Source organism: Sus scrofa, chromosome 3, assembly GCF_054392235.1.
Source record: "Sus scrofa isolate SSC_HxYL_T2T_F1_AM1 chromosome 3, Sscrofa_HxYL_maternal_Yorkshire_Landrace_v2.0, whole genome shotgun sequence".
Taxonomy (NCBI): Eukaryota; Metazoa; Chordata; class Mammalia; order Artiodactyla; family Suidae; genus Sus; species Sus scrofa.
This window is the reverse complement of record NC_139385.1, coordinates 28,813,013-28,838,522: the sequence shown is the minus strand read 5'-3', so window position 1 is coordinate 28,838,522 and position 25,510 is coordinate 28,813,013. Positions and strand designations below refer to the sequence as shown.

Sequence of the window (25,510 nt, the reverse complement as noted above, 5' to 3'; positions counted from 1 at the left end):
CAGCACCTTCCCCCAAAACCAGCATGTTTTAATATCTTCAAAGTGGTAAGGACTAAAGTTAAATGTGTTTGGTTTTTAGTGGCTCTGTTCTAACAAGGATGCAAGCTCCATGAGAGAATACAGATCTTGCTGTATCCCTAGTGTCTGGAACGCTGCCTAACACAGCGGGAACAGTAAAGTCCTTTTTAATGAACGTCGTTAAGTATGCAAATCAATATATTCTGCATTTATGTTACCATTCTTAAGTAAGAAATTTATTTTAGGAGTTCCTGTCATGGCGCAGCAGAAACGCATCTGACTAAGCATCCCTGAGGATGAAGGTTCCATCCCTGGCCTTGCTCAGTGGGTTAAGGATCCAGCATTGCCGTGAACTGTGGTGTAGATCACAGACTCAGCTCAGATCCTGCGTTGCTGTGGCTGTGGTGTAGGCCGGTAGCTATAGCTCCGATTTGACCCCTAGCCTGGGAACCTCCATATGTCACAGCACGGGTTCCGTTCAAAAAAAAAAAAGAAAAAGAAATTTATTTCAAAGCAACAGTTTTCTTTTGGCTGTGCCCATGGCATGTGGAAGTTCCCAGACCAGGGATCAAACCCATACCCCAGCAGCGACCTGAGCCACTGCAGTGACAACACCAGATCTTTAGCCCACTGCGCCACCAGGGAACTCTCTCAAAGTAACATTTTAAAAGGTTACTATAAATGCCACCCTGACAAATATTTAGAAGCCCAGTACACTTCCTCCCTGAAACATATCCATATCTTGTTATTACTCAGGTTACATTACTATTGTGATAAAATTACTTTAAAAGATAGCCTAACTCTCCCACAAACTCTTACAGAGGGAAAAGATCTGAGAGAGATTTCTAACTCCCAAAGGTCTGCCTAAATGCAGCTGAAAGAAGAGCGGTGCTGAGATAGGAAATATGGGAAGGCCACGTTTATAGGGAAAGACAAAGAGTCTAGTTTGGAACAGACACAAGACTAAGGTACACATGCCATCAAGTAGATTTGTTAAGAATTTAAAAAAAAAAAAAAAAAAAAGCTGTTAAGAAAGTAGCTGGATCTGGGTCTACAGGTCTAGAGCCCCAGGAGGATCTTGAGCTGAAAATATACAAATGAAATGAGCCTTTAAAAACTGCATGAGCTTGAAGAGCCAGTCTACCTCAGATTCTAGCATCCTAATTTTATATTCTTCCCCTCCCAACCCTCAAAGCAGGTCAACTTACACACAGGCACAGCATCAAAAGTAACTACTCAAAGTGAGGATTTTTCTATCCCTACTTTGAAAAACATTTGAAAACATTAGACTTTAAAAGTCGCAGTACTTCTTGGAGGATAAGCTGGCTTTCACCTCTTCCCCTGCTGCCCAGTGCAGGCCCGGTTACACACTAGCAGAACGATCTTGTCGCTTCCTGCTCTCGTGGCGGCCGAGTCCGCTTTCCCTTGCTTGGCGGCTGCTTGTGCAGAAGACAGTCTATAATGATCCAAGCCAAATTTCAAGTGGTTTAGGTTGTTGTTTAAGTGGATTCCTAAAATGAAATGAAAAACTTACTTTTATCTCTTCAAAAAAGTTTTTATTCTTTCATTACAAAACAAAAAAATTCTACCCACTAGACAAATTAAGAAGTTGTCATTAGGTTATTTAAACGGCAACTGAAAGAAAGGAACAGGAGTTCCCGCTGTGGCACAGCGGAAACGGATCCGACTAGGAACCATGAGGTTGCCCGTTCGATCCCTGGCCTCGCTCAGTGGGTTAAGGATCCGGCCGTTGCCGTGAGCTGTGGTGTAGATCACAGACACGGCTCGGACCTGATGCTGCTGTGGCTGTGGTGTAGGCCGGCCGCCGTAGCTCTGTTTAGACCCATAGCCTGGGAACCTTCATATGCCTCAGGTGCGGCCCTAAAAAAAAAAGAAAAAAAGGAGCAAATGATGGACTTTGGGATTACTCATCTAGCCATTAAGATAATCTGTAGCACCCATTATTTCATTTAAACTAGTCTTACCTACCTTATCAACTGAAAATTTGCAACCAAATAATTTCTCAATAAAAAATAAAAACTAGTACATGTGGAATGATCTTTGAGATTTCAATAGCAGTTTCTTTTCCCCGACTGAAGAGCCAGGCTTCTAAGAAACTCAAAGCCTTTGTGGAACTTTAATATAATCAACTGGACTCGATCGACCTAAATTAAAGTGGACAAAAATACACATTTGACCAGCATAGTGCTTGGCTGCTCAAATCCAGGTCTTTGGACACTCCCCAAAGCAGAGCTATCTGTCAATCAGAAGCACTCAGCAATTGGGCACCTGGCACAAGGCCTTGCCCTTAGTAGGAGTTCAATAAATGTCTGACTAAATAATCGCTCATTTCTTCAATCCTTTGGAGATATGGCCTGAGGAAGTGATACCCCAATTAGAGAATGACAGAAGCCCTCCACGCTAACAAGCCCAAAAAAATAACAGCAATACCACCAGAAGGAGAATCAAATAAGAAGTGGTTTACACAAGAGTTTTCACAGCAAAACTCCAGCCATAACCTCAATATCCAGCCCCAGATTTGCTAAACCTATTAAGGCACATCAGTGTTGGAGCAATTGAAAATGACAAACGCACGGTTAACAGCAAAATAAATTCCAGATTCATTAGGGTGTAAAAACGAGAACACAGAAACTAGAAGAACCGAATCTTCACCAAGCCATTAGCGGGAAGAACCTTTTTTTAGGTTTAAATGCCATACAGAAATCACCAAAGAGCAGCAGATTTCACTTCACAGCCCTTTTAAACTCTGGTATGAGAAAATAAGCAGACGTCTGCATTTGAGACAAGGAGTGGGGGCTCATTTCCCAGGTTCTTGGCAGACGTCAGGCCGGGAAGACCTGTTCTGCTAAAAGCAATCAGGGGTCCCAAAGAGAGGAGAGGATGCCACTCAACTGCTCAGAAATGGAGCTGCGTTCAAAGCCCAGGCCCGTGAACCAGCTGTGTGACCCACGCCGGCGACCTAAGCTCTCTAAGTCTCAGCTCCCACACCTGTACGCTGGGAAAAAACCTCAGATGTACAGGACGGAATATTTATAAGGCTTTTATTATAAGAACAGAGGCTCACACAGATTCACTAAGTGCTGTGTTCTTCCGATGAAAGCACTCTGGCTAGACCTCGGCCCTCACCAAATGCACTTAGAAACAGAAACGGTGTTGAGCCTCAGCCACTGGGGTATGAAGCGGGATTCGGGGAAAAGTTCAGGTGAACAAATGTTAACTGGGTTCTCGCGGTGTATTAGGAACTACGCTGAACGGCTGGAACACAAAGATGAAGCAAAAGGTAGCCCCAACTGCAGAGAATTCACAGTGTGGTAGGAAGGATAGAGGGGGAAAAAAAAAAACAAAAAAACAAAAAACCAGATCATTTGCACAGAACACGCTAGTGTCAGAGATGAGCAGAAGCTGCACTGGAACACGGGCAGGCAGGAGCCAGCCAGCCAGCCTGAGGTGGACGAAGGAGGCAAGGCTTTCGGGACGAGGTGATGCTTGGCTTTTTTTTACTACCATGCAATAAAATTAGAAAACAATTTAAACAAACAAAGGCGCATGCCTGAAAACACAACTAGGAAATAAAGAAAGCTCCTACGTCACAGATTGAAAACTGAAAGAACAGACTGTCTACAAAACAATAATGGAAATATGAGTAGACCAGAGAAAATTTAATCCTAAACTGGCAGGAGAGAAAGCGGGCCAACCCAAAATACACAATGACCAAAAGGTTCAGAACCTGGAGGCACCAGAGACCTCTAGAAGCAGAGGTGAAGGAAAAGAACTAAAATAAGAACTGTCAACGGGGGCACTAAGGCCTTTCAACAAATGAAATAGCAAACGAAAGTAAATTTTTTAAAAAATAAAAGGGGAGTTCCCGTCGTGGCGCAGTGGTTAACGAATCCGACTAGGAACCATGAGGTTGTGGGCTCGGTCCCTGCCCTTGCTCAGTGGGTTAAGGATCCGGCGTTGCCGTGAGCTGTGGTGTAGGTTGCAGATGTGGCTCGGATCCCGCATTGCTGTGGCTCTGGCGTAGGCCGGTGGCTACAGCTCCGATTGGACCCCTGGCCTGGGAACCTCCATATGCCGCGGGAGCAGCCCAAGAAACAGCAAAAAGACAAAAAATAAATAAATAAATAAATAAATAATAAATAAAATAAATAAATAAATTTGTAAAAATTACTGTGGTGATCATTTCACAATAAATGCAAATATCAAATGAAAATTAATGAATTAATTTTTAAAAATTAATGGTGCTGGGACAACTGAATATTCACATGCAGAAGAGTGGAACTGAACCCTTACTTCACATCATTTACAAAGGTCAACTCAAAATGAATCAAAGACATAAATGTAAGAGCTGAAACTATAAAACTCTTAGAAGAAAACACAGACGTAAATCTTTGTCTTTTGATTTGATGATGGACTCTTAGATATGATATCAAAAGCCAAAGCAACGCCAGTAAAAAGAGGTAAACTAGACTTCATCAAAATGAAGAATTTTTGTGCATCAAAAAACACTATCAAGAAAGTAAAAAGAACACCCGCAGAACGGGAGAAAATATCTGCAAGTCATATATCTGACATGAGGCCAGTATCTAACATATATAAAGAACATGTACAACTCAAAAACAAAAAGACAAGCAACCCATTTTCAATTAGAGACCTGAAGAGACATTTCTCTAAAGTTGCTCCACAAATAGCCAGAAGCCACATAAGGAGAAGATGATCAACATCATTTATCGTAAGGGCAACACAAATAAAAAACACAGTGTTACCCCACTTGATACCAACTAGGATGGCTATCATCAAAAAGACAGAAAAGAGCCAATATTGGCAAGATGGAGAGAAATTGTAACCCTCATGTCTTGCTTGTTGGTGGGACTGAAAAATGATGCAGCTGCTCTAAAAAAATATCCTGACAAATCCTCAGAACGTTCCACACAGAATTACCACACGACCCAGCGTTTCCGCTCCTAGGCATATACCCCAAAAGGACTGAAAATAGGTATTCAAACAAGTACTCACACATGAATGGTCAGAGCAGCACTATTTCATAATAGCCAGGAGGCAGAAACAACCCAAATGTCCATCAACAGATGAACGAACGGATAAACAAGGAGAGGTGAATACAGACAATGGAATAATATTCAGCCACCTCAAGGAAGGACTGACAGATGCTACCATGTGGATGAAGCTTGAAACAGACTGCTGAGTGGAAGGCGTCACAGAAGGCCAAGTATGATATGACTTCGATCGTATGGAAGCCTAGACGAGGTAAATAATACGGTGACAGAAAGGAGAACAGGGGTTGCCGAGGACTGGGCGGATGAGGAGACTGGGAGGTATTTATTCTCGAGAGAGAGAAAGGAGGAGCTAGTGAAGCAGCAGTGGCAGGAAGGGATGCTCAGCGAAGACAAGAGTATGGAAAGTAGAAGGGCATGTGGCATGTCTGAGAAATAAAGAGCGACAGGGACAGGGGAGACGGGGAAGAAGAGGGACTGTAGCAGAGGGGCTGGAGAAAAAGGCAAGGACCAAATCACGAAGGGCCAGGCGCTCATCCAAGGTGTTCGGATTTAACTGCAGACAAAGGGGAACCACCAGGAAATCCATCAGCACGTCACATGATCCGAACTGTCTGTCCGAGCAGTCTGGTGGCACTGCGAAGAAATAACTGGACTAGAGAAAGCCCAGGGGTAAAGAAGTTACTAGAGAAGCCCAGGTGAAACTGGCCTGCACTGGGCAGGTGGCAGCAGGATGAAGAGGAAAACTGCAGACTGTCTGATCAGCTCTTTGTGAATTTAAGTCAGAAGCTGAAGGAGAAGTATTGGGGTCCAGCTTGGGTGAAGAGAAGAACGGTGATGCCATATTCTAGAGGAGAAATGCAAGAGGAACGAGGAAAGAAATGCTCAGTGTAAGATGCCTGCAGGAGGAGTTCCCGTTGTGGCTCAGGGGTTAACGCATCTGACTGGGAACCATGAGGGTGCTGGGTTCGATCCCTGGCCTCGCTCAGTGGGTTAAGGATCCGGCGTTGCCATGAGCTGTGGTGTAGGTCACAGATGAGGCTCGGATCTGGCGTTGCTGTGACTGTGGTGTAGGCCAGTGGCTACAGCTCCAATTCAACTCCTAGCCTGGGAACCTCCGTATGCCGCAGGTGCGGCCCTAGAAAAGACAAAAAAATAAAATAAAATAAAAAATAAAATAAGATGCCTGCGGGAGTCTAAGCAGAGATTCCAGTGGACTGCCCGAAGTCAGGGAACGCAAGCAGAGGAAAACTGCAGGCTAGTAGAGCGTTCAGTTCTAACTAAACTAGCGCAGCAGCAGAAAATTCTAGGAAGACTGGGTAAAGCAGCAGTTCTCCAACTTTGATGTGCATCAGAATCCCTGACAAACAGATGGCTGGGCCCTGCCCCAGTGTTTCTCGTTCAGCAGCTCTGGGGTGGCATCCAAAATCTGCATTTCTAACCAGTTTCCAGGCGATGCTGCTGCTCTGACAACCACTGGAGTAGAGCAAAAAAAGAAAAAGAAAAAACAAAAGCAAAAACAGAAGCCTGGGATCCTGAAGGACACCAAGGCCCGGAACAAAGCTCTTCCCAGGAACTGCCTTCGTCCAGGAAAATACGTTCTCTAACATTTACACCGTGATAAAAAGTCGTGTTATGGGTATTTTACCACAGTTTAAAAGAATTACACCATCACATAATAATCTAAAGGGGGAGACGGTTGTTAAACCTGCCAGCCCACATGGTACTATGGAAACAGATGCTCATTTACCTCTTTGGCTGAGAATTCCTTCAGGCCTAAATATTTCTGGAGTCTCAAAGGCAAAAATGCAGTCGCTCTCATGGACTGTTTCCAGGTCGTCTGTGTCACAAAAGGAACGATGGAACCCATCATAATACATTTCTGTTAACACAATCTAAAAATGGGAAAAATGTAAATAGTTGGATAACTGGTAAGTCGATGTGAACGGATCTCCCAATCCAGCTGTGAACCTCTCCAGACTATCAGGGCTGCAGGGACCTGAGGGCTCGGAAACCCTCATCGAGCCCATGTGATTTGCCTTTAATAAGAAAATCTGAGAAGCACAAGATTCTCTGTGACTGTGTAAAAACATACTCTGATTTCTTCCTGCCTTCCTTCCGGAATTTCTTTTTTTTTTTTTTTTGCTTTTTAGGGCCACCCTGGTGGCATATAGACGTTCCCAGGCTAGGGGTCGAATTGGAGCTGCATATATCAGCCTACACCACAGCCACAGCACAGCAGATCTGAGCTGTGTCTGTGACCTACACCACAGCTCACAGCAACACTGGATCTTAACCCGCTGAGCGAGGCCAGGGATCAAACCCGTGTCCTCATGGATTCTAGTCAGTTTTGTTACCTCTGAGCCACATTGGGAGCTCCAACCGAAAGCAGAGCGCTGTGACACTAAACCCAGAGTTCTCTAAGTTTTGGTGAAAAGACTCAGCAGATATAAAGTCTAATACCCTTGTTTCATGGGGGGAGAAGTAAAGAAAAGCGGGGTTACTTGCCAAAAGTTATATATTCAGTCTGGCAGCCAGGACAGAGTCCATATCTGACTCCAAGACTTTCTCTTATCATTAAATTCCTTCTTTTCAGAAGAAACTCATGGACATGGAGAACAGGCTTGTGGATGCCAAGTGGGGATGAGTGGGAGGGACAGGAATCTGGGGTTAACAGATGCAAACTATTGCCTCTGGAATGGATCAGCAATGAGATCCTGCTTGTAGAGCCCTGGGAACTATGTCTAGTCACTTGTGATGGAGCATGATAATGCGGGGGGAAAAAAAAAATGTATACACGTATGTGTGACTGGGTCACCTTGCTGTGCAGCAGAAAACTGACAGAACATTGTGAACCTGCTATAATGGAAAAAATAAAAATCATAAAACAAAGAGTTTAAAAATTAAAAAAAAAGAAAAACAAAATTCATATATTGAAGTAGGGAAGAAATATCAACACAAAACACAAGTTACTGATTCACTGAAAAAATAAAATTGTCCTGCTACAGAAAAATAAATAAATAAATATTCTTCTTTTCGGGTTCAAAAATGTCAAATAACCATGCATATTTGTATTAGAAAAAAATGAAATCAACTCAAATGTCCAACAACAGCAACTAGTTAACCATACTATAGTCCTACTCAAATGATAAAGCTATTGCAAAGAATGAGCTGCATGTATTTGCACTAAGAAAATATAAAATACAAAAAGCAGGTAACAAATTCAACTGGTGTCCACGTGGGTTCAATCCCTGACCTCCATCAGTGGGTTAAGGATCCGGCGTTGCCCTGAGCTGTGGTGTAGGTCGCAGACGAGGCTCGGATCTAGCGTTGCTGTGGCTGTGGTGTAGGCTGGCAGCAGCAGCTCTGATACGACTCTCGGCCTGGGAACTTCCATATACCCCAGGCAGCCCTAAAAAGCAAAAAAAAAAAAAGTAGAGAAAGAAAAATGTTACTACACAGTTTCATTTTCATAGAATATTAAATAGAGTATATGCACAGGAAAAAAAATATGAATGAATATACAACCTCATATTAAAATTAGTAACTCTTAAGTTCTAAAATACTTAGTACAAGATACTTGCATTTTCTAAGTTAAATTTCTGAAAAGGTTTGAGTATTTTTTTTTCTTTGTCTTTTTGTCCTTTTAGGGCCACATCCGTGGCATATGGAGGTTCCCAGGCTAGGGGGTCCAATCGGAGCTGTTGCTGCCAGCCTACGCCACAGCCACAGCAACACCGGATCCAAGCCGCTAGTCTGTGACCACAGCAACTCGGGATCCGAGCCACGTCTGCAACCTACACCCCAGCTCACGGCAATGCTGGGTCCTTAACCCACTTGAGTGAGGCCAGGGATCGAACCCACAACCTCATGGTTCCTAGTCACATTCCTTAACTACTGAGCCACGACGGGAACTCTGATTTGAGTGTTTTATAAAGCAGGAAAAATAAAACTTGGGGGGAAAAGACAATGGGAACATTTAGAGACCGCATCACATGCTCCGCAGCACCACCTAGTGAAAAAGCACTGGGCTGAGCCTGAGGCGGTTCCAGCCCCACCCTGCCACCAACCAGGCCTGTGACTGTGAGCAAGTCACATGATCTCCCTGGGCCCCCCCCACACCCCCGCAAAGGTTGGACTGGGCCCATAAGGTCCCTCTATTATCACAAACATAATATGAGTCTATGAAGTGAAAGCTGCTGGTGGCATATTCTACAAAATATAGTCCCCAAAAACCTACTCCTGGCACATTTTTCTTCTAATGAGTGTAACGACCACACTGTTTTCCTCTGCAGGTGAACATGCAGGGATAATTCGCTTGCTCCAGCAAACTGAGGTCTAAAGCAAATCTATAATTATACCACTCCTCTAAACCACATGCAAAAAGAAACAGAGAATGCTGGAAGCTTTAAAGATATAATCGGCTCTGCCTCAGACACACACCTAAGCCTCCCTCTCTCTTTTTCCTTATCTTGAATTAAAAAAAAAAAAAAAATCAATGAGCACTTCAGAGTAAGGAAGAATATGAAATTGTATCAATCTACCAGTACTTGGCTCATCAACATGAGATACTTGCTATATCAGGGAAACTGCTGGCTCTATTTGTTTTACTGTGGTAACGACGCAAATGAGGTCATAGGAGGTCAAAGTACAAAACACCTTCATTATTCCCGCGATTACATGACAGCTTCCAGAAGTTACCTAGGGAAAAAATATTCAGCCATCGAATCACTCCTCCTTGGAAAATTTTAAACAGGGAATTTTGGTCCCAATTAAATTGTAATGTGTAATTAAGTTTAAAAAAAAAATGTATACATCAGTGTGTCAAGCCACAAACAGGCCAAAAGGATTTGGGGTTAATTTAATTACTTACCAAAAATTTGCCCAAAAAAGAAAGGGGGGGGGGTAATACAACTTTCCTTTCCCTCATCTAAACAAGGTAAGAGACTCCAGTTCAACTTTACAAAAATAAACCAAATCTAGCATCTATACGTACTGTACTAGCAAGAGCGACTGGTTGAGTTTTCTAAGCCTCTCTGACCTTCAAATCCCACAGGATGCCCTTGCTGTTGCTCACACAAGCATCCATAAGAATGATTTAAGAGGGGTGAATGAATTATACTTTATAAAGCTAAAGAAGACAGTCTTGGTGAAAAGCCACAGCTTTTCCTTTTAAATACACACACGCACACACAATTAAATGAAGCATGCAAAGGTTTTGCATAGATTTTTCTCGTTTGGATCTATCTTGATTTTTTTATGTTTCCCTCAGCACTAAAAGCAACTGGTTCAAATGTCTATCTAACCCTATTTGGCAGAGAACTGCTCAAAAAAATTCCCGGAGACGAGAAAGCAGCACTTTTGTGGCTCATGTGTAATGGGGCTCAGCAAGCTTATTACCTGATCAGTGGGGATCTTCGTTTCCATAGACACTGCTTCCCGAAGTCTGGCGACAGTCCCAGACAGAGGCACGGCCACGCCAATCCGCATGCAATGAGAACATTTCCCTTGATACACTACAGTGACATAGAGAGGCCTGTACAGATCAAAGTCACATCTCCTCATTAGTCACTTACTTCAACTAAAATACAGAAGCAAAACCCTGATCTGAAACCAACAAAACTGATGCTAACCCACACCTTTAGCTGGACCTGAGTAAAACTATCAAACAATAATCAAGAACTCTTGGAGTTCAAGTTGTGGCACAGTGGCTAACGAATCCGACTAGGAACCATGAGGTTGCAGGTTCGGTCCCTGGCCTTGCTTAGTGGATGAAGGATCCGGTGTTGCCGTGAGCTGTGGTGTGGGTTGCAGATGCAGCTCGGATCCTATGTTGCTGTGGCTCTGGCAGAGGCCAGTGGCTACAGCTCAGATTCGACCCCTAGCCTGGGAACCTCCATATGCCGCACGAGTGGCTCAAGAAAAGGAAAAAGACAAAAAAAAAAAAAAAAAAAAAACCTCTTGGGAGTTCCCTGGAGGTCTAGTGGTTAAGACTTGGCACTTTCACGCTGTGGCCCAGATTCAATCCCTGGTCTAGGATTGTTGAGATCCCATAACAAGACACTGCCCACCACAGCCAAAATTTAAAAAAAGGAAAACTTTGGAAAAGGCAATCTTGATGCAATAAAAATACAGCATATCGATACTCGGTTCTATGCTTTGCATTTTCTTTAAAACAGTGTTAACTCCTAGAAATTCTGAGAAACAGTTCGAAGAAAGTAATTAATTAAAAATGGAATGTGGAGTTCCTACCGTGGCTCAGCGGAAATGCACCTGACTAGCATCCATGAGGATGGAGGTTTAATCCCTGGCCCTGCCCAGTGGGTTGAGGATCCGGCGTTGCCATGAGCTGTGGTGTAGGCCAGCAGCTACACCTCCGATGGGACCCCTAGCCTGGGAACCTCCATGTGCCTCGGGTTCAGCTCTAAAAAGACCAAAGAAAAAAGTGGAATGTAAGGTCTCTACAGGCTCTAGAAGGCACTTGACAACCTTCCCCTGCCCCCATACGGTGGGTGGATGACCCGACCAGCCTCCAACCAGACCAACCTACTCACCCTGCAAACTAGACAGGCATTTCTCAATTTCTGTAAGGCTTTCATAATGCTTATATTCAATTTATCACTAATCCTATTACGTGTTTAAATGTGCAAGAAGCCCTAATAGGAGTCTACAGAGGAAAAGGAATACATAGAAATAACGGTCTTAGTTTTATTAACTCTGTTCTTACCTTGTGTGGGGTAGAGGAATTGGCAAAGAAATGCAGAGGAAAGGATCAAAAGTGTTGCTCTGCTTCTGACAATGAGGACATGTCAAAGAAGATCTTCAAAAAAATAAAAGCGTAAGAAGACATCCACATTAAGATCACCTAGAACTACTTAAGCAGACAACATAAGGGACAACTTAATTTGCACATACCTGTACTGGGCTTGAAAAAGTTCTTGTACAAAAGTGCTACAGACAGGAAAAGACGGTCCCTCGGGCATCATATCAGTCTCTGACGGTGGCTAAAAAAATAAAGTACAATTTCATAGACTTAACAGCTGCCAATTCTCGACTGAAGATGAACCTGAAAACATCACGAATGTCCCTTGACCTCCTTTACCAGATTCAGAGGTTTGAGGGAAAGGCACCTGCTAAAGGAACCAGAACACAGCTGCCGGGACACGGGTCACGTGCGTGCATCTTCCTCACAGGCTCTCCCAGACGCGATGCGCACCCCCATCTCGCCACCCCATCCACACAGTCGGGCCATCCTGCCCCAGGGTGCTCCAATCCCCCTCCCACTCTCCAAGGGCCAACCTCTTCCAGGAAATAATTTCCTCCCAACCATTCAAAAGCACCAGTTTTGGGAGTTCCCACTGTGGCTCAGCAGAAACAGATTCAACTAGGAACCATGAGGATGTGGGTTCGATCCCTGGCCTCGCTCAGTGGGTTAAGGATCCGGCACTGCCCTGAGCTGTGGTGTGGGTTGGAGATGCGGCTCGGATCCTGCATGGCTGTGGTGTAGCCCGGCAGCTGTGGCTCTGATACAACCCCTAGCCCAGGAACTTCCATTCACCGCAGGTATGGCCCTAAAGAAAGCAAAAAAAAACCCACAAAAGCACCAGTTCCTCCCGAGCCTCAGTTCTCTAGGGCTTATTATTAGCTCTGATGCTCCTTTGGGCCTAATCCTCCTCCTTCACATTTTACTTTCCCGTGTTGTGTCCCTCCCCCTAACAATCAGTGCTGAGTACCTGCCGCCGTGTGCAGAGAGCAGTGCCAAAGGCATCAGGATACAGAAACACTAAGACACTGGGCCTGACCTTGAGTTCATCTCCATCTGATGGGAGAGTCAGCCACCAGCACAGAGTCATGCGATGGGACAGAGCATTCAGGCACCAAGGATCCTGAAGCAGGATAATTTAATGACTCACCAAAACGGGCAATTTAAAATGTGAGGGACAGCATTACCAAAATTCATAAAAGCTGTGAGAGGAAAATAACACTTTGGTCTTAAATATTTCTATTCCATAAATTATTTTACCCATCACATGATGACTACGTAAATAAAAATAGCATGAGTCGGTTTCTCAGGAAGCGTAATCTAGGGTTCGGTTCCTACACTCAAATCTAATCCGAACAGCTGAGACGGCCACACGCTTCCTTTTTGATTGTATATTCATTCATTCCAGGGATCTAGAGGCCAGGTCTCATTGGAATAGAAAGCGCATGTCTGCTTTAAAAACAGTATAGTAAGGAGTTCCCATCGTGGAGCAGTGGTTAACGAATCCGACTAGGAACCATAAGGTTGCGGGTTCGATCCCTGGCCTTGCTCAGTGGGTTATGGATCCGGCGCTGCCATGAGCTGTGGCGTAGGTTGCAGACGAGGCTTGGATCCTGAGTTGCTGTGGTTGTGGCTGTGGCTGTGGCATAGGCCGGTGGCTACAGCTCCGATTCGACCCCTAGCCTGGGAACCTCCATATGCCACGGGTGCGGCCCTAGAAAAGACAAATAAATAAATAAATAAATAATAAAAACTGTATAGTAAGATGGGATCACTTAATGTTCGTCTAAAGCTGGTCATACCTGCAAATGTGTCCCCTCTCATGAACAGGTAAGCTCCTTGGAGACAGCGTCTCATCTCTGATGCTGCCAGCACAGTGGTAAATATGAGGAAATAGCCTCTAAGTACCCATGAATTTATACTCACCCAGAGTTTGGTCAATTTCACTCTAGCAACTAACTGCAACCACAACACACTCCTCGGAGGAGGTTTGGAAAAAGAATCTACACTCACTCCTTACACTGTTCACCGCTTGGCCACTGGGCACCTGCTCGCTGCTCCCTGACTGCCCTGGGGGGTGCCCTTACCTTCAGAGGAGGCTGCCCACTCTGCTTCACCGCATGATTGAGGTCTTCATGAACTCGGTCCAAAAGCCAGAGGAGAAACTCCTGGGCGTCATGCTGGGAATTTCCTCTATATTGCAGTGCATTCTTTGACACGATACTCTAGACGGGAAACAACAACGACAACAACAAATCAACATGAATAGATGTGAGTTCCTGGCTTTAAAGATGACCTCTTCATGGGAGTTCCCATTGCGGCTCAGTGGTGAACGAACCCGACTAGCATCCATGAGGACGCAGGTTCCATCCCTGGCCTCGCTCAGTGGGTTAAGGATCCAGCGTTGCCATGAGCAGTGGTGTAAGTCACAGATGCAGCTTGGAGCTGGCATTGCCGTGGCTGTGGTGTAGGCCAGCAGCTGCAGCTCCAATTTGACTCCTAGCCTGGGAGCCTCCATGTGCTACAAGTGTGGCCCCAAAAGAGTAAAAAAAAAAAGAAAGAAAGACAAAAAGAAAAAAAGAATTTTTAATGATATTTTGGTCAAATAAGTATCACAGTGTTAGATTATAAGCCAAAGTATAAAATAAACACGTCATATACCTTAATAATAAGGTAAATGATTGGGTGAATAAATAACGGGAAGAGACAAATCTTCCTTTACAAAGAATCCTAAGTAATTTATGTCACTAATCCCCCCTCCAGGGGTTGGCCCTTAACCCCCGACCTTGAATATGGGCCCTGAGAGTGACTTGCTTCCAAAAGACTGGAGTATGCAAAGTGAAAGGCTGTGGGTGACCTGGTTAACTGAAATTAAGATCATGGGCTCTGGTGCATACAGCCCAAATTCTAACCTCTGTCCTACTACTTACTGTATTTGTGAGGCCTGGACCACTCTGCTCCAAAGTAAAAGGAATCATAATGACTCAGTGGGATGGGTAGGTGAGAATGCATTCAAAAGATTTCACATGTAAATGACAGATAAGCACTAAAATGTGAGCTCTGAGCACTGGATCTGGAAGTAAGGAGAAAGGAGGAGAGACAACTGCACAGAGGGAGAGCACTCGAGGAGACAAATGAACCGATGAGGCAAGAGATAAGAAGGGTCTGTGACGCTGAGGCTCTGAGGGCAAATCTGAGAGCGATTTCAGAGTTAGGGCAGGAGAATCAATGGCATCTGTGACCTGGTGAATGTGGAAAGTGAGGAAGGAGGCACTGATGTCATTCAGGTGTCATATCTGGATGAAGGGGCCACTGGTAAGTCCCCTCATGAAGACATGATAAATAAGGAAAATGGCTGGAAAAGAGGGTGAGGAGTTCCCATTAGAATCCACTGTATTTGCAGTTCTGTGGAGCCTCCAAATGGAAGGATCTGGTGAATACCTGAAAAAATACAGATCTGGGGCTCAGTGGAAGACTCTGTGCTCAGGACCAAAATTTGGGAGTCAATACATGGGGGGTACTTGAAATCATGAATATAACTAAGACTGCCAGACAAGATCATGAGAGGTCAAGCCAGGCGACAGCATATGGAAGACGGCTATAGGTAGGGGCCCTCAAAGGAGGCCAGAAAAAGGCCATCACAGGTGTGGCACGTAGTTCCCGGTGGCTCAGAGGGTTAAGGACCCAACACTATCACTACTATGGCATAGGCTCCATCCTGGGCACAGGCACAGAAAAGGATGGAGCAAGAAGGTCAGAAGAATGGAGTCCCGAGAGTCAAGAGAGCTACCAAGGAGAGAGTGATCCATAGTGTTAAAAGCTGAAGAATGATAAAGTGCACCAACGAACAAATAACTGTCCATGGTATTTTCCAATTAAGATAATAAGAGGAGTCCCCTCATGGCTCAGTGGTAACAAACCCAACTAGTACCCTTGAGGGCTGGTTTGATCCCTGGCCTTGCTCAGGGGGTTAAGGACCCTGCATTGCCATGAGCTGTGGTGTAGGTCGCAGACACAGCTCGGATCCTGTATGGCTGTGGCTGTGGTGTAGGCCAGCAGGTGCAGTTCCCATTAACCTGGGAACTTCCATATGCCGTGGTTGTGGCACAAAAAAAAAAAAAAAATAGTGATAATAAAGATGAAAAAAGGGCTAGAATTTTAATTCAGTTATGAAGAACCAACACAACCTGACGAATAATGAGATGTGAATAACAAAAAGATGATTTACAAAGATTCGAATGTAAGGAGGAAAAAAGCCAAAGGGACAGAAACAAGAGAGACTACGGAGGCGTCACTGGCAAAACTCACTAAGTGAACAAAGTGAGCAAAGGAGACGAAGGACCCGGGTTGTGAAAGGGTTTCAGGGACTTGAAGAACACCAACTGGATGCCACCTCAGAAACGGGTACACGAAAGGAGGAATGCTCGTGTGGGAACAGGTCTTCTCTGCATCACCGAACTTCCCCCAGGGGTCTGATGCCACCTGAATCACCAAATCTAATGTCTTCTCTCTCCGTCTTCACTTTCCTCCGTCTCCCTATCACATTCATATACCTGACATCACACTCCATCTTGAAATGGCTTGGCTTGTGGCTCTAATTATGGTCTCGTTGAGGAGAATCCAAACCAGAGCCACCGTCATAGGCCGCAGTAGAATGTGGGCTACAGAAGAAAGAGATTTCCCAGCAAGAGAAATGGGTCCATAAAAAACACCAGCAGCACCAGCAGGTGAACCTGTGGCTTCAGGATGGCAGAGAAACAGGTGACTGGGTGACACTATATTGAGTGACATAAAGAAATCAGGGATGACACCAAAGTCTTTAGTTCCTGGCTTAGGTGGATGATGAAATCGGGAACAGAGGAAGAGACTGGGGACTACAGAGCTTCGAACGTGCTGAGTTTGAGGTACCTACAGGATCCGCAGCGGAGTTAGGTCTGGTGCTCAGAAAAGAGATCTGGGCTGGAAAGGTAAATCAGAGCACATACGCCCATCACATGAGCATAGAGGAAATAACCCAGGGAACACTTAACGAGAAAAGGAAGCAGCTTGGACAGAAAGCTAAAGAATGCTAGCACAGAAGGGACAGGTCACAGAAAAGCAGCCCAAGAAGAAGGACAGCAGCCAGAAGAGAGTGGCATAACACAAGCTGAGGGAGAAGAAACTTCCAAGGGGATGGAAGCCACCATGTAAACCACTGCACAAAAGGTCAAGTAGGACAAGAAAAGTAAGAGCTTTGGGAACAGAAAAGTAAGAGCTTGACTGCCTATGCAATCTCTGTGATACAGATCAGAGAGGGTAAAGGAGAAGAAAGGAAATTGAATGGTTGTGCACGAAAACCACTCTTCATGCCAAGAAGCTTGGTTTAAAAAGGAAGGAAGAAAGATGTGTAACTCTCTGGAGGGGGCACTTACAGGACAGAGGGACTTTCAATGCCGAGGGAAGAAGCTAACAGAAAGGAGATTCTTGAAGAAAGAGGGCTCTTCGGGAAGCGGAGAAGGAAGGAGTGATTCAGAAAAGAGGTGGAGTAACTGCCTTAAACAGAAGGTGAGAGAGAGCGAAGAGGAGCTAAGCAGAGTTAGGGAGTCAGAGAAGTTATAAACAGAAAGGCAGGGAACCTCTGTTTTTCTTTTGTGGAGGAAGCAGAGGCCAGATTCCAAGAGGAAGTTTTAGGGACAGCAAGGTAAAGACATCTCGTGGCACAGAGTCGGGGCACACAAAACGCCGCAAGCATTACAAGCATCTGTTCAGGACCCTTGCTTTTACTTACTACCAATGGGGGGCTGGGGGTGGGGGGGGATTCTTTGCACATGCATCCTAAGAAACCCATCAGCTGAAATTGAATGCTTCCTCATGTGTCAAAGCAGAGATAGGATGAACAGTGTCCATCAAATTCACAGGGGAGACAAATCAATTCTCTATCAGGATTGCATCAAATCTGATGTATGCTTCCTGCCACTATCACTTCAGCTCCCCCCACCCCCAGCATTTACCTTCCAATCGCTGGGTACAAGGTGCTACGCTGAAGCTGCTCAGCAAGATTTCTGTTGGACACTCGATTAAACAGGCCACAGGACTTCTACCACCCTCTGTAACGAGGGTCAAAAACCTGCTCTGGATCAACCCCGCCCTGAATCACTACATCTCAAACTAACTGAAATTTTATAGCAAACCTCACTGACCGCAGACAACACAAAAGGCTCCCTTTCCCTTCACAAGCGGGCTTCTTCCCGCTGCAGAGACCCCAAGGGAATACCTGGTTTACTTCTTTCCGAGACAAAAACAAAACACAGAATAAGCTAACAACCATCCTTTAGTGTGTGTGTGACAGAAGGAAGAAACACAAGTAGGAGTCAAGAAACCTGGGCTCGAGCGTGGCTCTGCCACATGCCACACACCCCATAGCACTGGTTATCTCGGGCAACTCCCCAAACCTGAGTCCTGGTTACACAACGAAGCAGCTGATCTGGACCACTGTGGAGAGCCTGGCCGACCATATCTTTGGTTTGTCTTTTATGATTTCTTCCCTCATTAAATCTTAGTTTATTTGTTTTTTTTTTGTTTTGTTTTTTGTTTTGTTTTGTTTTTTTTTGTCTTTTTGCTATTTCTTTGGGCCGCTCCCGCGGCATATGGAGGTTCCCAAGCTAGGGGTCGAATCGGAGCCGCAGCCACTGGCCTACGCCAAAGCCACAGCAATTCGGGATCCGAGCCGCGTCTGCAACCTACACCACAGCTCACGGCAACACCGGATCGTTAACCCACTGAGCAAGGGCAGGGACCGAACCCGCAACCTTATGGTTCCTAGTCGGATTCGTTAACCACTGCGCCACGACGGGAACTCCAGTTTATTTGTTGTCCTAAAATTAACCCTTCTCTATTTTTGCAGGCTTCTCCCACCGCTCCCCGCCTTTAGCCACCCCACGGTACAAGGAGTTCCTGAGCCAAGGATCAGACCTGAGCCGCAGTGTGACCGAGGCCACATCTGCAGCAACACCACATCCTTTAAATGACTGTGCCGGGCCAGGGACTGAACCTTCGTCCTGGCGCTGCAGAGATGCCGCCCATCTCGTTGCGCCACAGGGGGAACTCCTGCAGTTTTTTTTAAGTGGACCACCGCTAGAATGTCATCTGAAATATAAGCACTTCTACAATCTGAGAAATCACTTAAATTTGCCACTTCTATGAAAAAGAGAGTTATGAACTTTTTAAAAACTAGCCTTATGTATTCGTATCTATTTTATAGAATTTGGGTTTGGTGCTGGTTGCAAAAATATTAAACTGAACCTTTTGCTTTCAATCCTTTACATCCTCTTATACATAAATTTAACCATCATTCCAATTTTCCACCATCTAGCTACTAAACAATAAAAGTAAAAGTCAAAACGCATTTGTAGGGCTTTCAAGCATCAAAAAATTTCTTTTTACCCTTCAAATAAAACCTCAAGGCCTAGAACTAGAGAGACCTTTCTTTATCTCTTAAAGAAAGAAAAAGAAAAAATGAGCTGGAAGAACAGCGCTGAAAAGAAAAAGAACGAAGGGAGTTCCCTTCATGACTCAGTGGCTAAGGAACCCAACCAGGATCCATGAGGATGCGGGTTCAATCCCTGGCCTCGCTCCGTGGGTGAAGGGTCCAGCATTTCAGTGAGCTGTGGTGTAGGTCACAGACACAGCTTGGATCCAGCATTGCTGTGGCTGTGGCGTAGGCCGGCAACTGTAGCTCTGTTTCGAGCCCTAGCCTGGGAATTTCCATACGCCGCGGGAGCAGCCCTAAAAAGCAAAAAATAAAATTAAAAAAAAAAAGAAAGAAAGAAAAGAAAAAGAATGCAGTCTATCCAACTACAGCTATAAAATTAGACATGAAGTTCTTTCTTTCCACAGAGCCCTATAGGAAACCTGGGCTCCAAGGAAAAGCCAGTGGCTGGTTCACGACCTCCATGGGACTCCAGGAAGATGAGAGAGCAATGGCTTCTGGTGCTTTCCTTCCAGGGAGAATGGACATGGCAGTTATTGGTCTGACATAATCAGGAGGCAGCTTACTCTTGTGGGGAAAAGGCAGCTTCCCCCAAATGCATCAAACCAAATCATCATCCGCTTTCCTTGATTTTATGCCAGGAGGAACATAGAATTTATTTTCAGTGGTTCTGGGAAAAATGCAGAACTTGGGAGAACAATGTATTTACATTTTAAGAGAAAGACGAGTGTAAACAGCTGGTTCATAGATGGTATCTAAGAGTGGTTTCTGGACTGCGCTAGAACAAAGCAGAATGATAAGCACTTGCTTGAGAAGAAAAGTTTCATCTCTTGTATTTGACTTTCTGGTTGATGAAGAATACTTAACTAACAACACAGGGGATGAGAGGGGTACGAGTGGATGAATACTATAAAAACAGAGTAAAAAACCGTGATAGAGAAAGTGTCCAGACAACAGAATTCCCCGCCAGGGTACAGAGCACAGCCACTTCAGGGACCTTCACCCAGCCTTTCCTCCTGCATCTCTGGTGGGGGTTCTGCTCACATAACAGCACAAATGGCTGAGAGGCCCTCAGCCTTAACCAGCCAAGGCAACTACGGGCCCTTGAAAGAGACTCCCAGGTCTCCAGACTTTCACAGACACCAACCCTGACCCCGGAACGCCTTCCTCTCCCGTCTCCCAAACGCGCGCCCCCTTCCTCAGCAGGATGGAGCTGGGACTCTGGGGGGAGAGGAGAGAGAAAAGGAAAGGAGCTTCCATGCCGGACGGAAAGACAACTCAGGGAGACAGATGAGAATGCGCCAAGCCCAGCCTGCTCAGGGGCTCATGTTTGCTCATAGGGGAAAGGGAGTTGATTCTGGCACAGAGCTCCTCCATCCTTCCAGACAGAGCCTAACAAAGGGTAACTCAAGTACAGGTGGTCCCTTATCTCCGAGTTCTCAAGATCCAAACTCAGGAGCTAAAACCGATTTGGGGAGTTCCTGTTGTGGCTCAGTGGTTAACAAATCCGACTGGGAACCATGAGGTGGCGGGTTCGATCCCTGGCCTCCCTCAGTGGGTTAAGGATCGGGCGTTGCCGTAAGCCATGGTGTAGGTTGCAGACACGGCTCGGATCTGGTGTTGCTGTGGCTGTGGTGTAGGCCGGCAGCTACAGCTCCGATTCGACCCCTGGCCTGGGACCCTCCATATGCCGTGGGAACGGCCCTAAAAAAGACCAAAAAAAATTAAAAATTAAAAAAATAAAACGGATTTGGATAGCAAGGGATAGCCACAGTTACAAGATTAGACAAGATTAACTTTCCGTATTAAACAAACTCATGGGTACCACGGAGATTTGGTGGCAGGGACTCGCTGCGGAAATAGAACAGGAAAGGGTGTATTATTTTTTAAGAGAAATGGCTACTGCATTACAAGAAATTATAGCTAAGGCTGGAAGTAGGGGCAAGGGTATTAGAGCCAGAATAAAAGGGAGAAATATAAAAAGAAATATACCACAAGTAGTTCAGCCAGGTGAACAATGAGCAGAGATTTCTCAAAAGATCATAAAGCTATCTACATCGGTAGAAAACATAGCACCAACAGAAGACGTCAAAGAATTTAAACAGGGGTTGGAAGCTTCTGCTAGAAATGCAGCAGAAACACAAAGACTGCATTCTCAACATCCAGTTTTAAGCCCCTTCTCCATCCCCTTTAACTTAGTGTGTCGTTTTTCTGAGCCTTGGCTATTTTTTCTGCAAAATGGGAATGACAATACTTTTCTAAATTTATTATTATGAGGGTTTAATGCATTTTACACTCATTTGAAACTCCCAAAAATCATTCTAAACTCTAAACAGGTGCTATTATGTTAAGTTTCAAGCTAAGAGAAGAAGAAGGAAGTATCCTATAGTACTGTATAATCCTGGAAAATGCCAGACAATGAGAGGAAAATACCTAAAGCATTGGCTCTTGACCTTGGCTGCACATTAGAACCACCTGGGCAAATTAAAAACAAACAAACAAACAAACATACATGCATGGCAGCAGTCCCAGAGATGCTGATTTAAATGGGTCTAAGGTGGGACCTGACTTATCCCTAATTTTTTCTCAAATGCAATTTTCTTTTTTAACAATTCCACTTCTAAAGTGAGGCCGAGACCGAAAAAGATCCATGGCCAGAGAAACTCTCAAGCTTCACTTCCAAGAGCATTAAAACTTATGGGAGGCTCTTTTGTCATAAAGTATTATACTAGTTATCAGATGTTATTCAGATTACCAGGACATACACTCTTGTATCTGTCTCCACCACTAGTCAGTGATCAGGAATGTCTTATTCAATATTATTTCCCCAAACCTAGCAAATACAACACTTGACACGAAAGTAAGTTAATATTTGAGCACTTGTATCAGGCTTTATACTAATTGCTTCCTGGCATTCTTTCCTAAAATTAATCCTCAGAAATCCCCTAGGCTGTTAAGTATTAACATTTTTACAGACGAAAAGCCTTGGGCTCAATAACGTGAAAGTAACTTGCCCAAAGTCACCACTCTTCTTCAACTTCATCTGATTAAAATGGCCTTAAAACATTTTTGTCCATAATCATTGTGTTCAAGAAATAATTTTTTCTCTTCTTTTTGTCTTTTTGTCTTTTATAGATCCGCACCCATGGCACATGGAGGTTCCCAGGTTAGCGGTCTAATCGGAGCTGTTGCTGCCAGCCTACGCCACAGCCACAGCAACGCCAGATCCGAGCTGCCTCTGCGACCTACACCACAGCTCACGGCAACACCAGATCCTTAACCCACTGAACGAGGCCAGGGACCGAACCCACATCCTCATGGATACTAGTCGGGTTCATTAACCACTGAGCCGCAACGGGAACTCCAGGAATTTTTTTCTCATGTGCAACTTGGGACCACCTGGGGCCTGAGATTCTTCATTCTGAACGTCGTGCTCAATGCAGACCCAAAACATGTGTGGGAGACTGAACTACAGCTGCACCAAGCCTGAGGCTTCAGGGAGTTTATTTGCTTTTAAATAAATCCTTGTTAACCAGTGTTTGTTTTGCTGTCATTTGCATTTTTTCCTGTGACTGAAATATGGCCCAGAGACAAGAAGTTCATCCAACTGAGACTTTAGCATTTGAGGAATCAATCAGGAGGAATGTGGACTATGTCGGAAGATCAAGTTGCAGCATGTGGGGAACCATGCCCGGCCCCGCGTGTCCCAGGATGCTGGAGAAAGCAAACCCGCGTCGGCCATCGGCCCACCCAGGACCGCATCTGTCTCTCGTCAACAAATGTAAAAGCGGGGTGTTCCCCTTATAATGCTCAAGCTCTTAGGCTGGTGGAGATGCTTCTGATCCTGTCCATTCTTCCCACAACACTCTAACTAGCAAAGCCCAGCCAACTCCACAATCAGCCTGGGTCACCAAAATGTGTTTATGTATTTATTAATCCAGTAACTTGGGAGGGTCTTCTTTTTAGTCTCCTTGACATTTTCCAACGCAGTCTAAGATTCTTCCCAACTACGGCAAAACAGAGCTTTTAAAAAAAAAAAAAAAATTAAAGGAGGAAGAAAGAGAATTCTGGCTACCAACCAACACACAAAAAAACAACTATTCAGGGGAGTTCCTATTGTGGCTCAGTGGGTTAAGAATCCAACTAGTACCATGAGGATGCAGGTTCAATCGCTGGCCTCGCTCAGTGGGTTAAGAATCCGACTAGTACCATGAGGATGCAGGTTCGATCGCTGGCCTCGCTCAGTGGGTTAAGGATCCAGTGTGGCGTGGGTTGCAGACGCAGCTTGGATCCTACATTGCTGTGGCTGTTGCGTAGGCCAGCAGCTGCAGCTCTGATTCCACCCCCAGCCCGGGAACTTCTATGTGCTGCTGGTGGGGTTGTCAAAGGAAAAACCAAACAAACAAAAAACAAACACTCAGCCCTGATGTGACTAAAAGGTCATCACACGGGAAGAATAATAAAAATCTTCAACAGTGAAAACAGAAAAACTGAAAAAGCCATTGTAAATATCTAAGAAATTATTATATATCCCAATACCATGGAATGTTACAAATGTTTGAGAGTTTTAGAAAACACGAATAAACACATAATGAAATTAAGTGGAGGCGGTCCCGTCACAGCTCAGCAGGAATGAACCTGAATAGCATCCATGAGGCCTTGCTCAGTGGGTTAAGGATCTGGCGTTGCCATGAGCTGTGGGTAGGTGGCAGATGCAGCTTGGGGATGGCATTGCTGTGGCTGTGGTGTAGGCCGGTGGCTACAGCTCCAATTCAAACCCTAGCCCAGGACCATCCACAGGCCGCAGGAGTGGCCCTAAAAAGGAAAAAAAAAAAAAAAAATCAGGTGGAAAGAAGATACAAAACTACATTTGACTTTGATTTCAAACTTTTAAAAAACATTTTTAAAGCCCTTTTTGTTTTCTACCCTTATAAATATATACCAAAACATTAACAATCATTTTCTTAAATTGGTTAAGTTTGGGGGTGACTTCTATTTTGCTTCTTTACACATTTCAATATTTTCAGTTTTCTAAAATGAATTTGTTGATAACGATAACCAAGTGGTAAGGGTGATCGCAGGACAGCACACCCTGGTATTTTGGCCAAGGAACCCAAATCTAATGGATGGAAGACAGGGCCGGCTACAAACAAAGAAAAACAGACCTTATTTCTAACTGGGGTTTCGGTCCCAAATCCTAGAGAGTCAGAATGCACCGTTAAGAATTTCTCTTTTCACTGCTAGACAAACTTAGGGAGCCTTAAATCAAAGTTTTCTGCCTATGTTAACCCTAAACCCTTGGATCTTACCTCCAGAGGGAAAAGCGACAGCAGCCAGCATCAAAGAAGAATGAGGGAAAAAGAGAGAAAAATAGAGAGTTTATGCCTACAGCCACCCACCACCAGGGGCCTTTTTAGGCGTCCCCGGTTTGCCAGGTGGGAGGTGAAAGCTTAGCCTGAGAACAAGGGAAAAAAAAACAAAAAACAGCGAAAGCTTCCTGATCCAGTGGAGGGAAGCCGAGGGGAAAATGGGCTTGGCTTATGAACTCAGCACAGGGCCCTGCTCACCAGCACAGGGGTCAATGAATGTTCTCGGCGGACTGTCACTCCTCTTTGGGGTGGGAGTAAAGGGACCTACGGATCATCGGAGGGGAAATACTTCGGGAAAGACAAGGAGTGGGGCGGGCATGAGGTCTTGAACAACTCCAAGGCCAAACATGCATTTATTCCTTCTATAATCTGTGTGTGTGTGTGTGTGTGTCCACTGGCAAAATATACATCCTCTTGACTTTGAATATTTCGGTACTCGACGATAAACTGATCTAAAATGTTTTTGACCAAACAGATGATTTTATAAAGGGATCAAAATATTCTGGAAATAATCTTGCCTTGAATCAATATTCTATTATTGCATTTTGATAGCTGAAATGTCAATGAGTAGTCATCAGGAGATCTGATTCATAAGCAGACAGAGATCCAGCAAGGGTCACTATAAATTACGCATTCATATTGCCATAAAGCCAGAGCACTCCAAATACATTTTAACTGGCTAAAGAAGCTTTCAAGTCATGGGCTACCATATCACTCTTTCCCACACCCAGCACTGTGCGTGCTTGATAGTTAAGCCAAGCTGACTAGTAAGCTGCACACAGGTATAAGGCTGACCTGACCGCTTTGGTAACCATACGTTTGTTTTCGAAGTCTGTGAGTCTGTTTCTATTCTACAAAT

At 44.7% G+C, this 25,510-nt stretch overlaps 1 protein-coding gene across 7 annotated transcripts in view; it reads right to left on the bottom strand.

Moving 5' to 3' along the window:
- Window positions 1–25,510, bottom strand: part of USP31 (ubiquitin specific peptidase 31) — an 84,692-nt gene that overhangs the window by 34,388 nt on the left and 24,794 nt on the right. For 5 of the 7 annotated variants that reach the window (XM_021086476.2, XM_085017340.1, XM_085017338.1 and 2 more), the window contains 6 exons: window positions 13,902–14,039; window positions 11,967–12,055; window positions 11,779–11,871; window positions 10,452–10,587; window positions 6,802–6,946; window positions 1,352–1,529 (listed from right to left, as the gene is read on the bottom strand). In XM_021086476.2, the coding sequence (XP_020942135.2) occupies window positions 1,352–1,529; window positions 6,802–6,946; window positions 10,452–10,587; window positions 11,779–11,871; window positions 11,967–12,055; window positions 13,902–14,039 (779 nt within the window). The remainder of the gene's footprint in view (window positions 1–1,351; window positions 1,530–6,801; window positions 6,947–10,451; window positions 10,588–11,778; window positions 11,872–11,966; window positions 12,056–13,901; window positions 14,040–25,510) is intronic. The other 2 variants (XM_085017341.1, XM_085017342.1) reach the window with 2 other exon arrangements.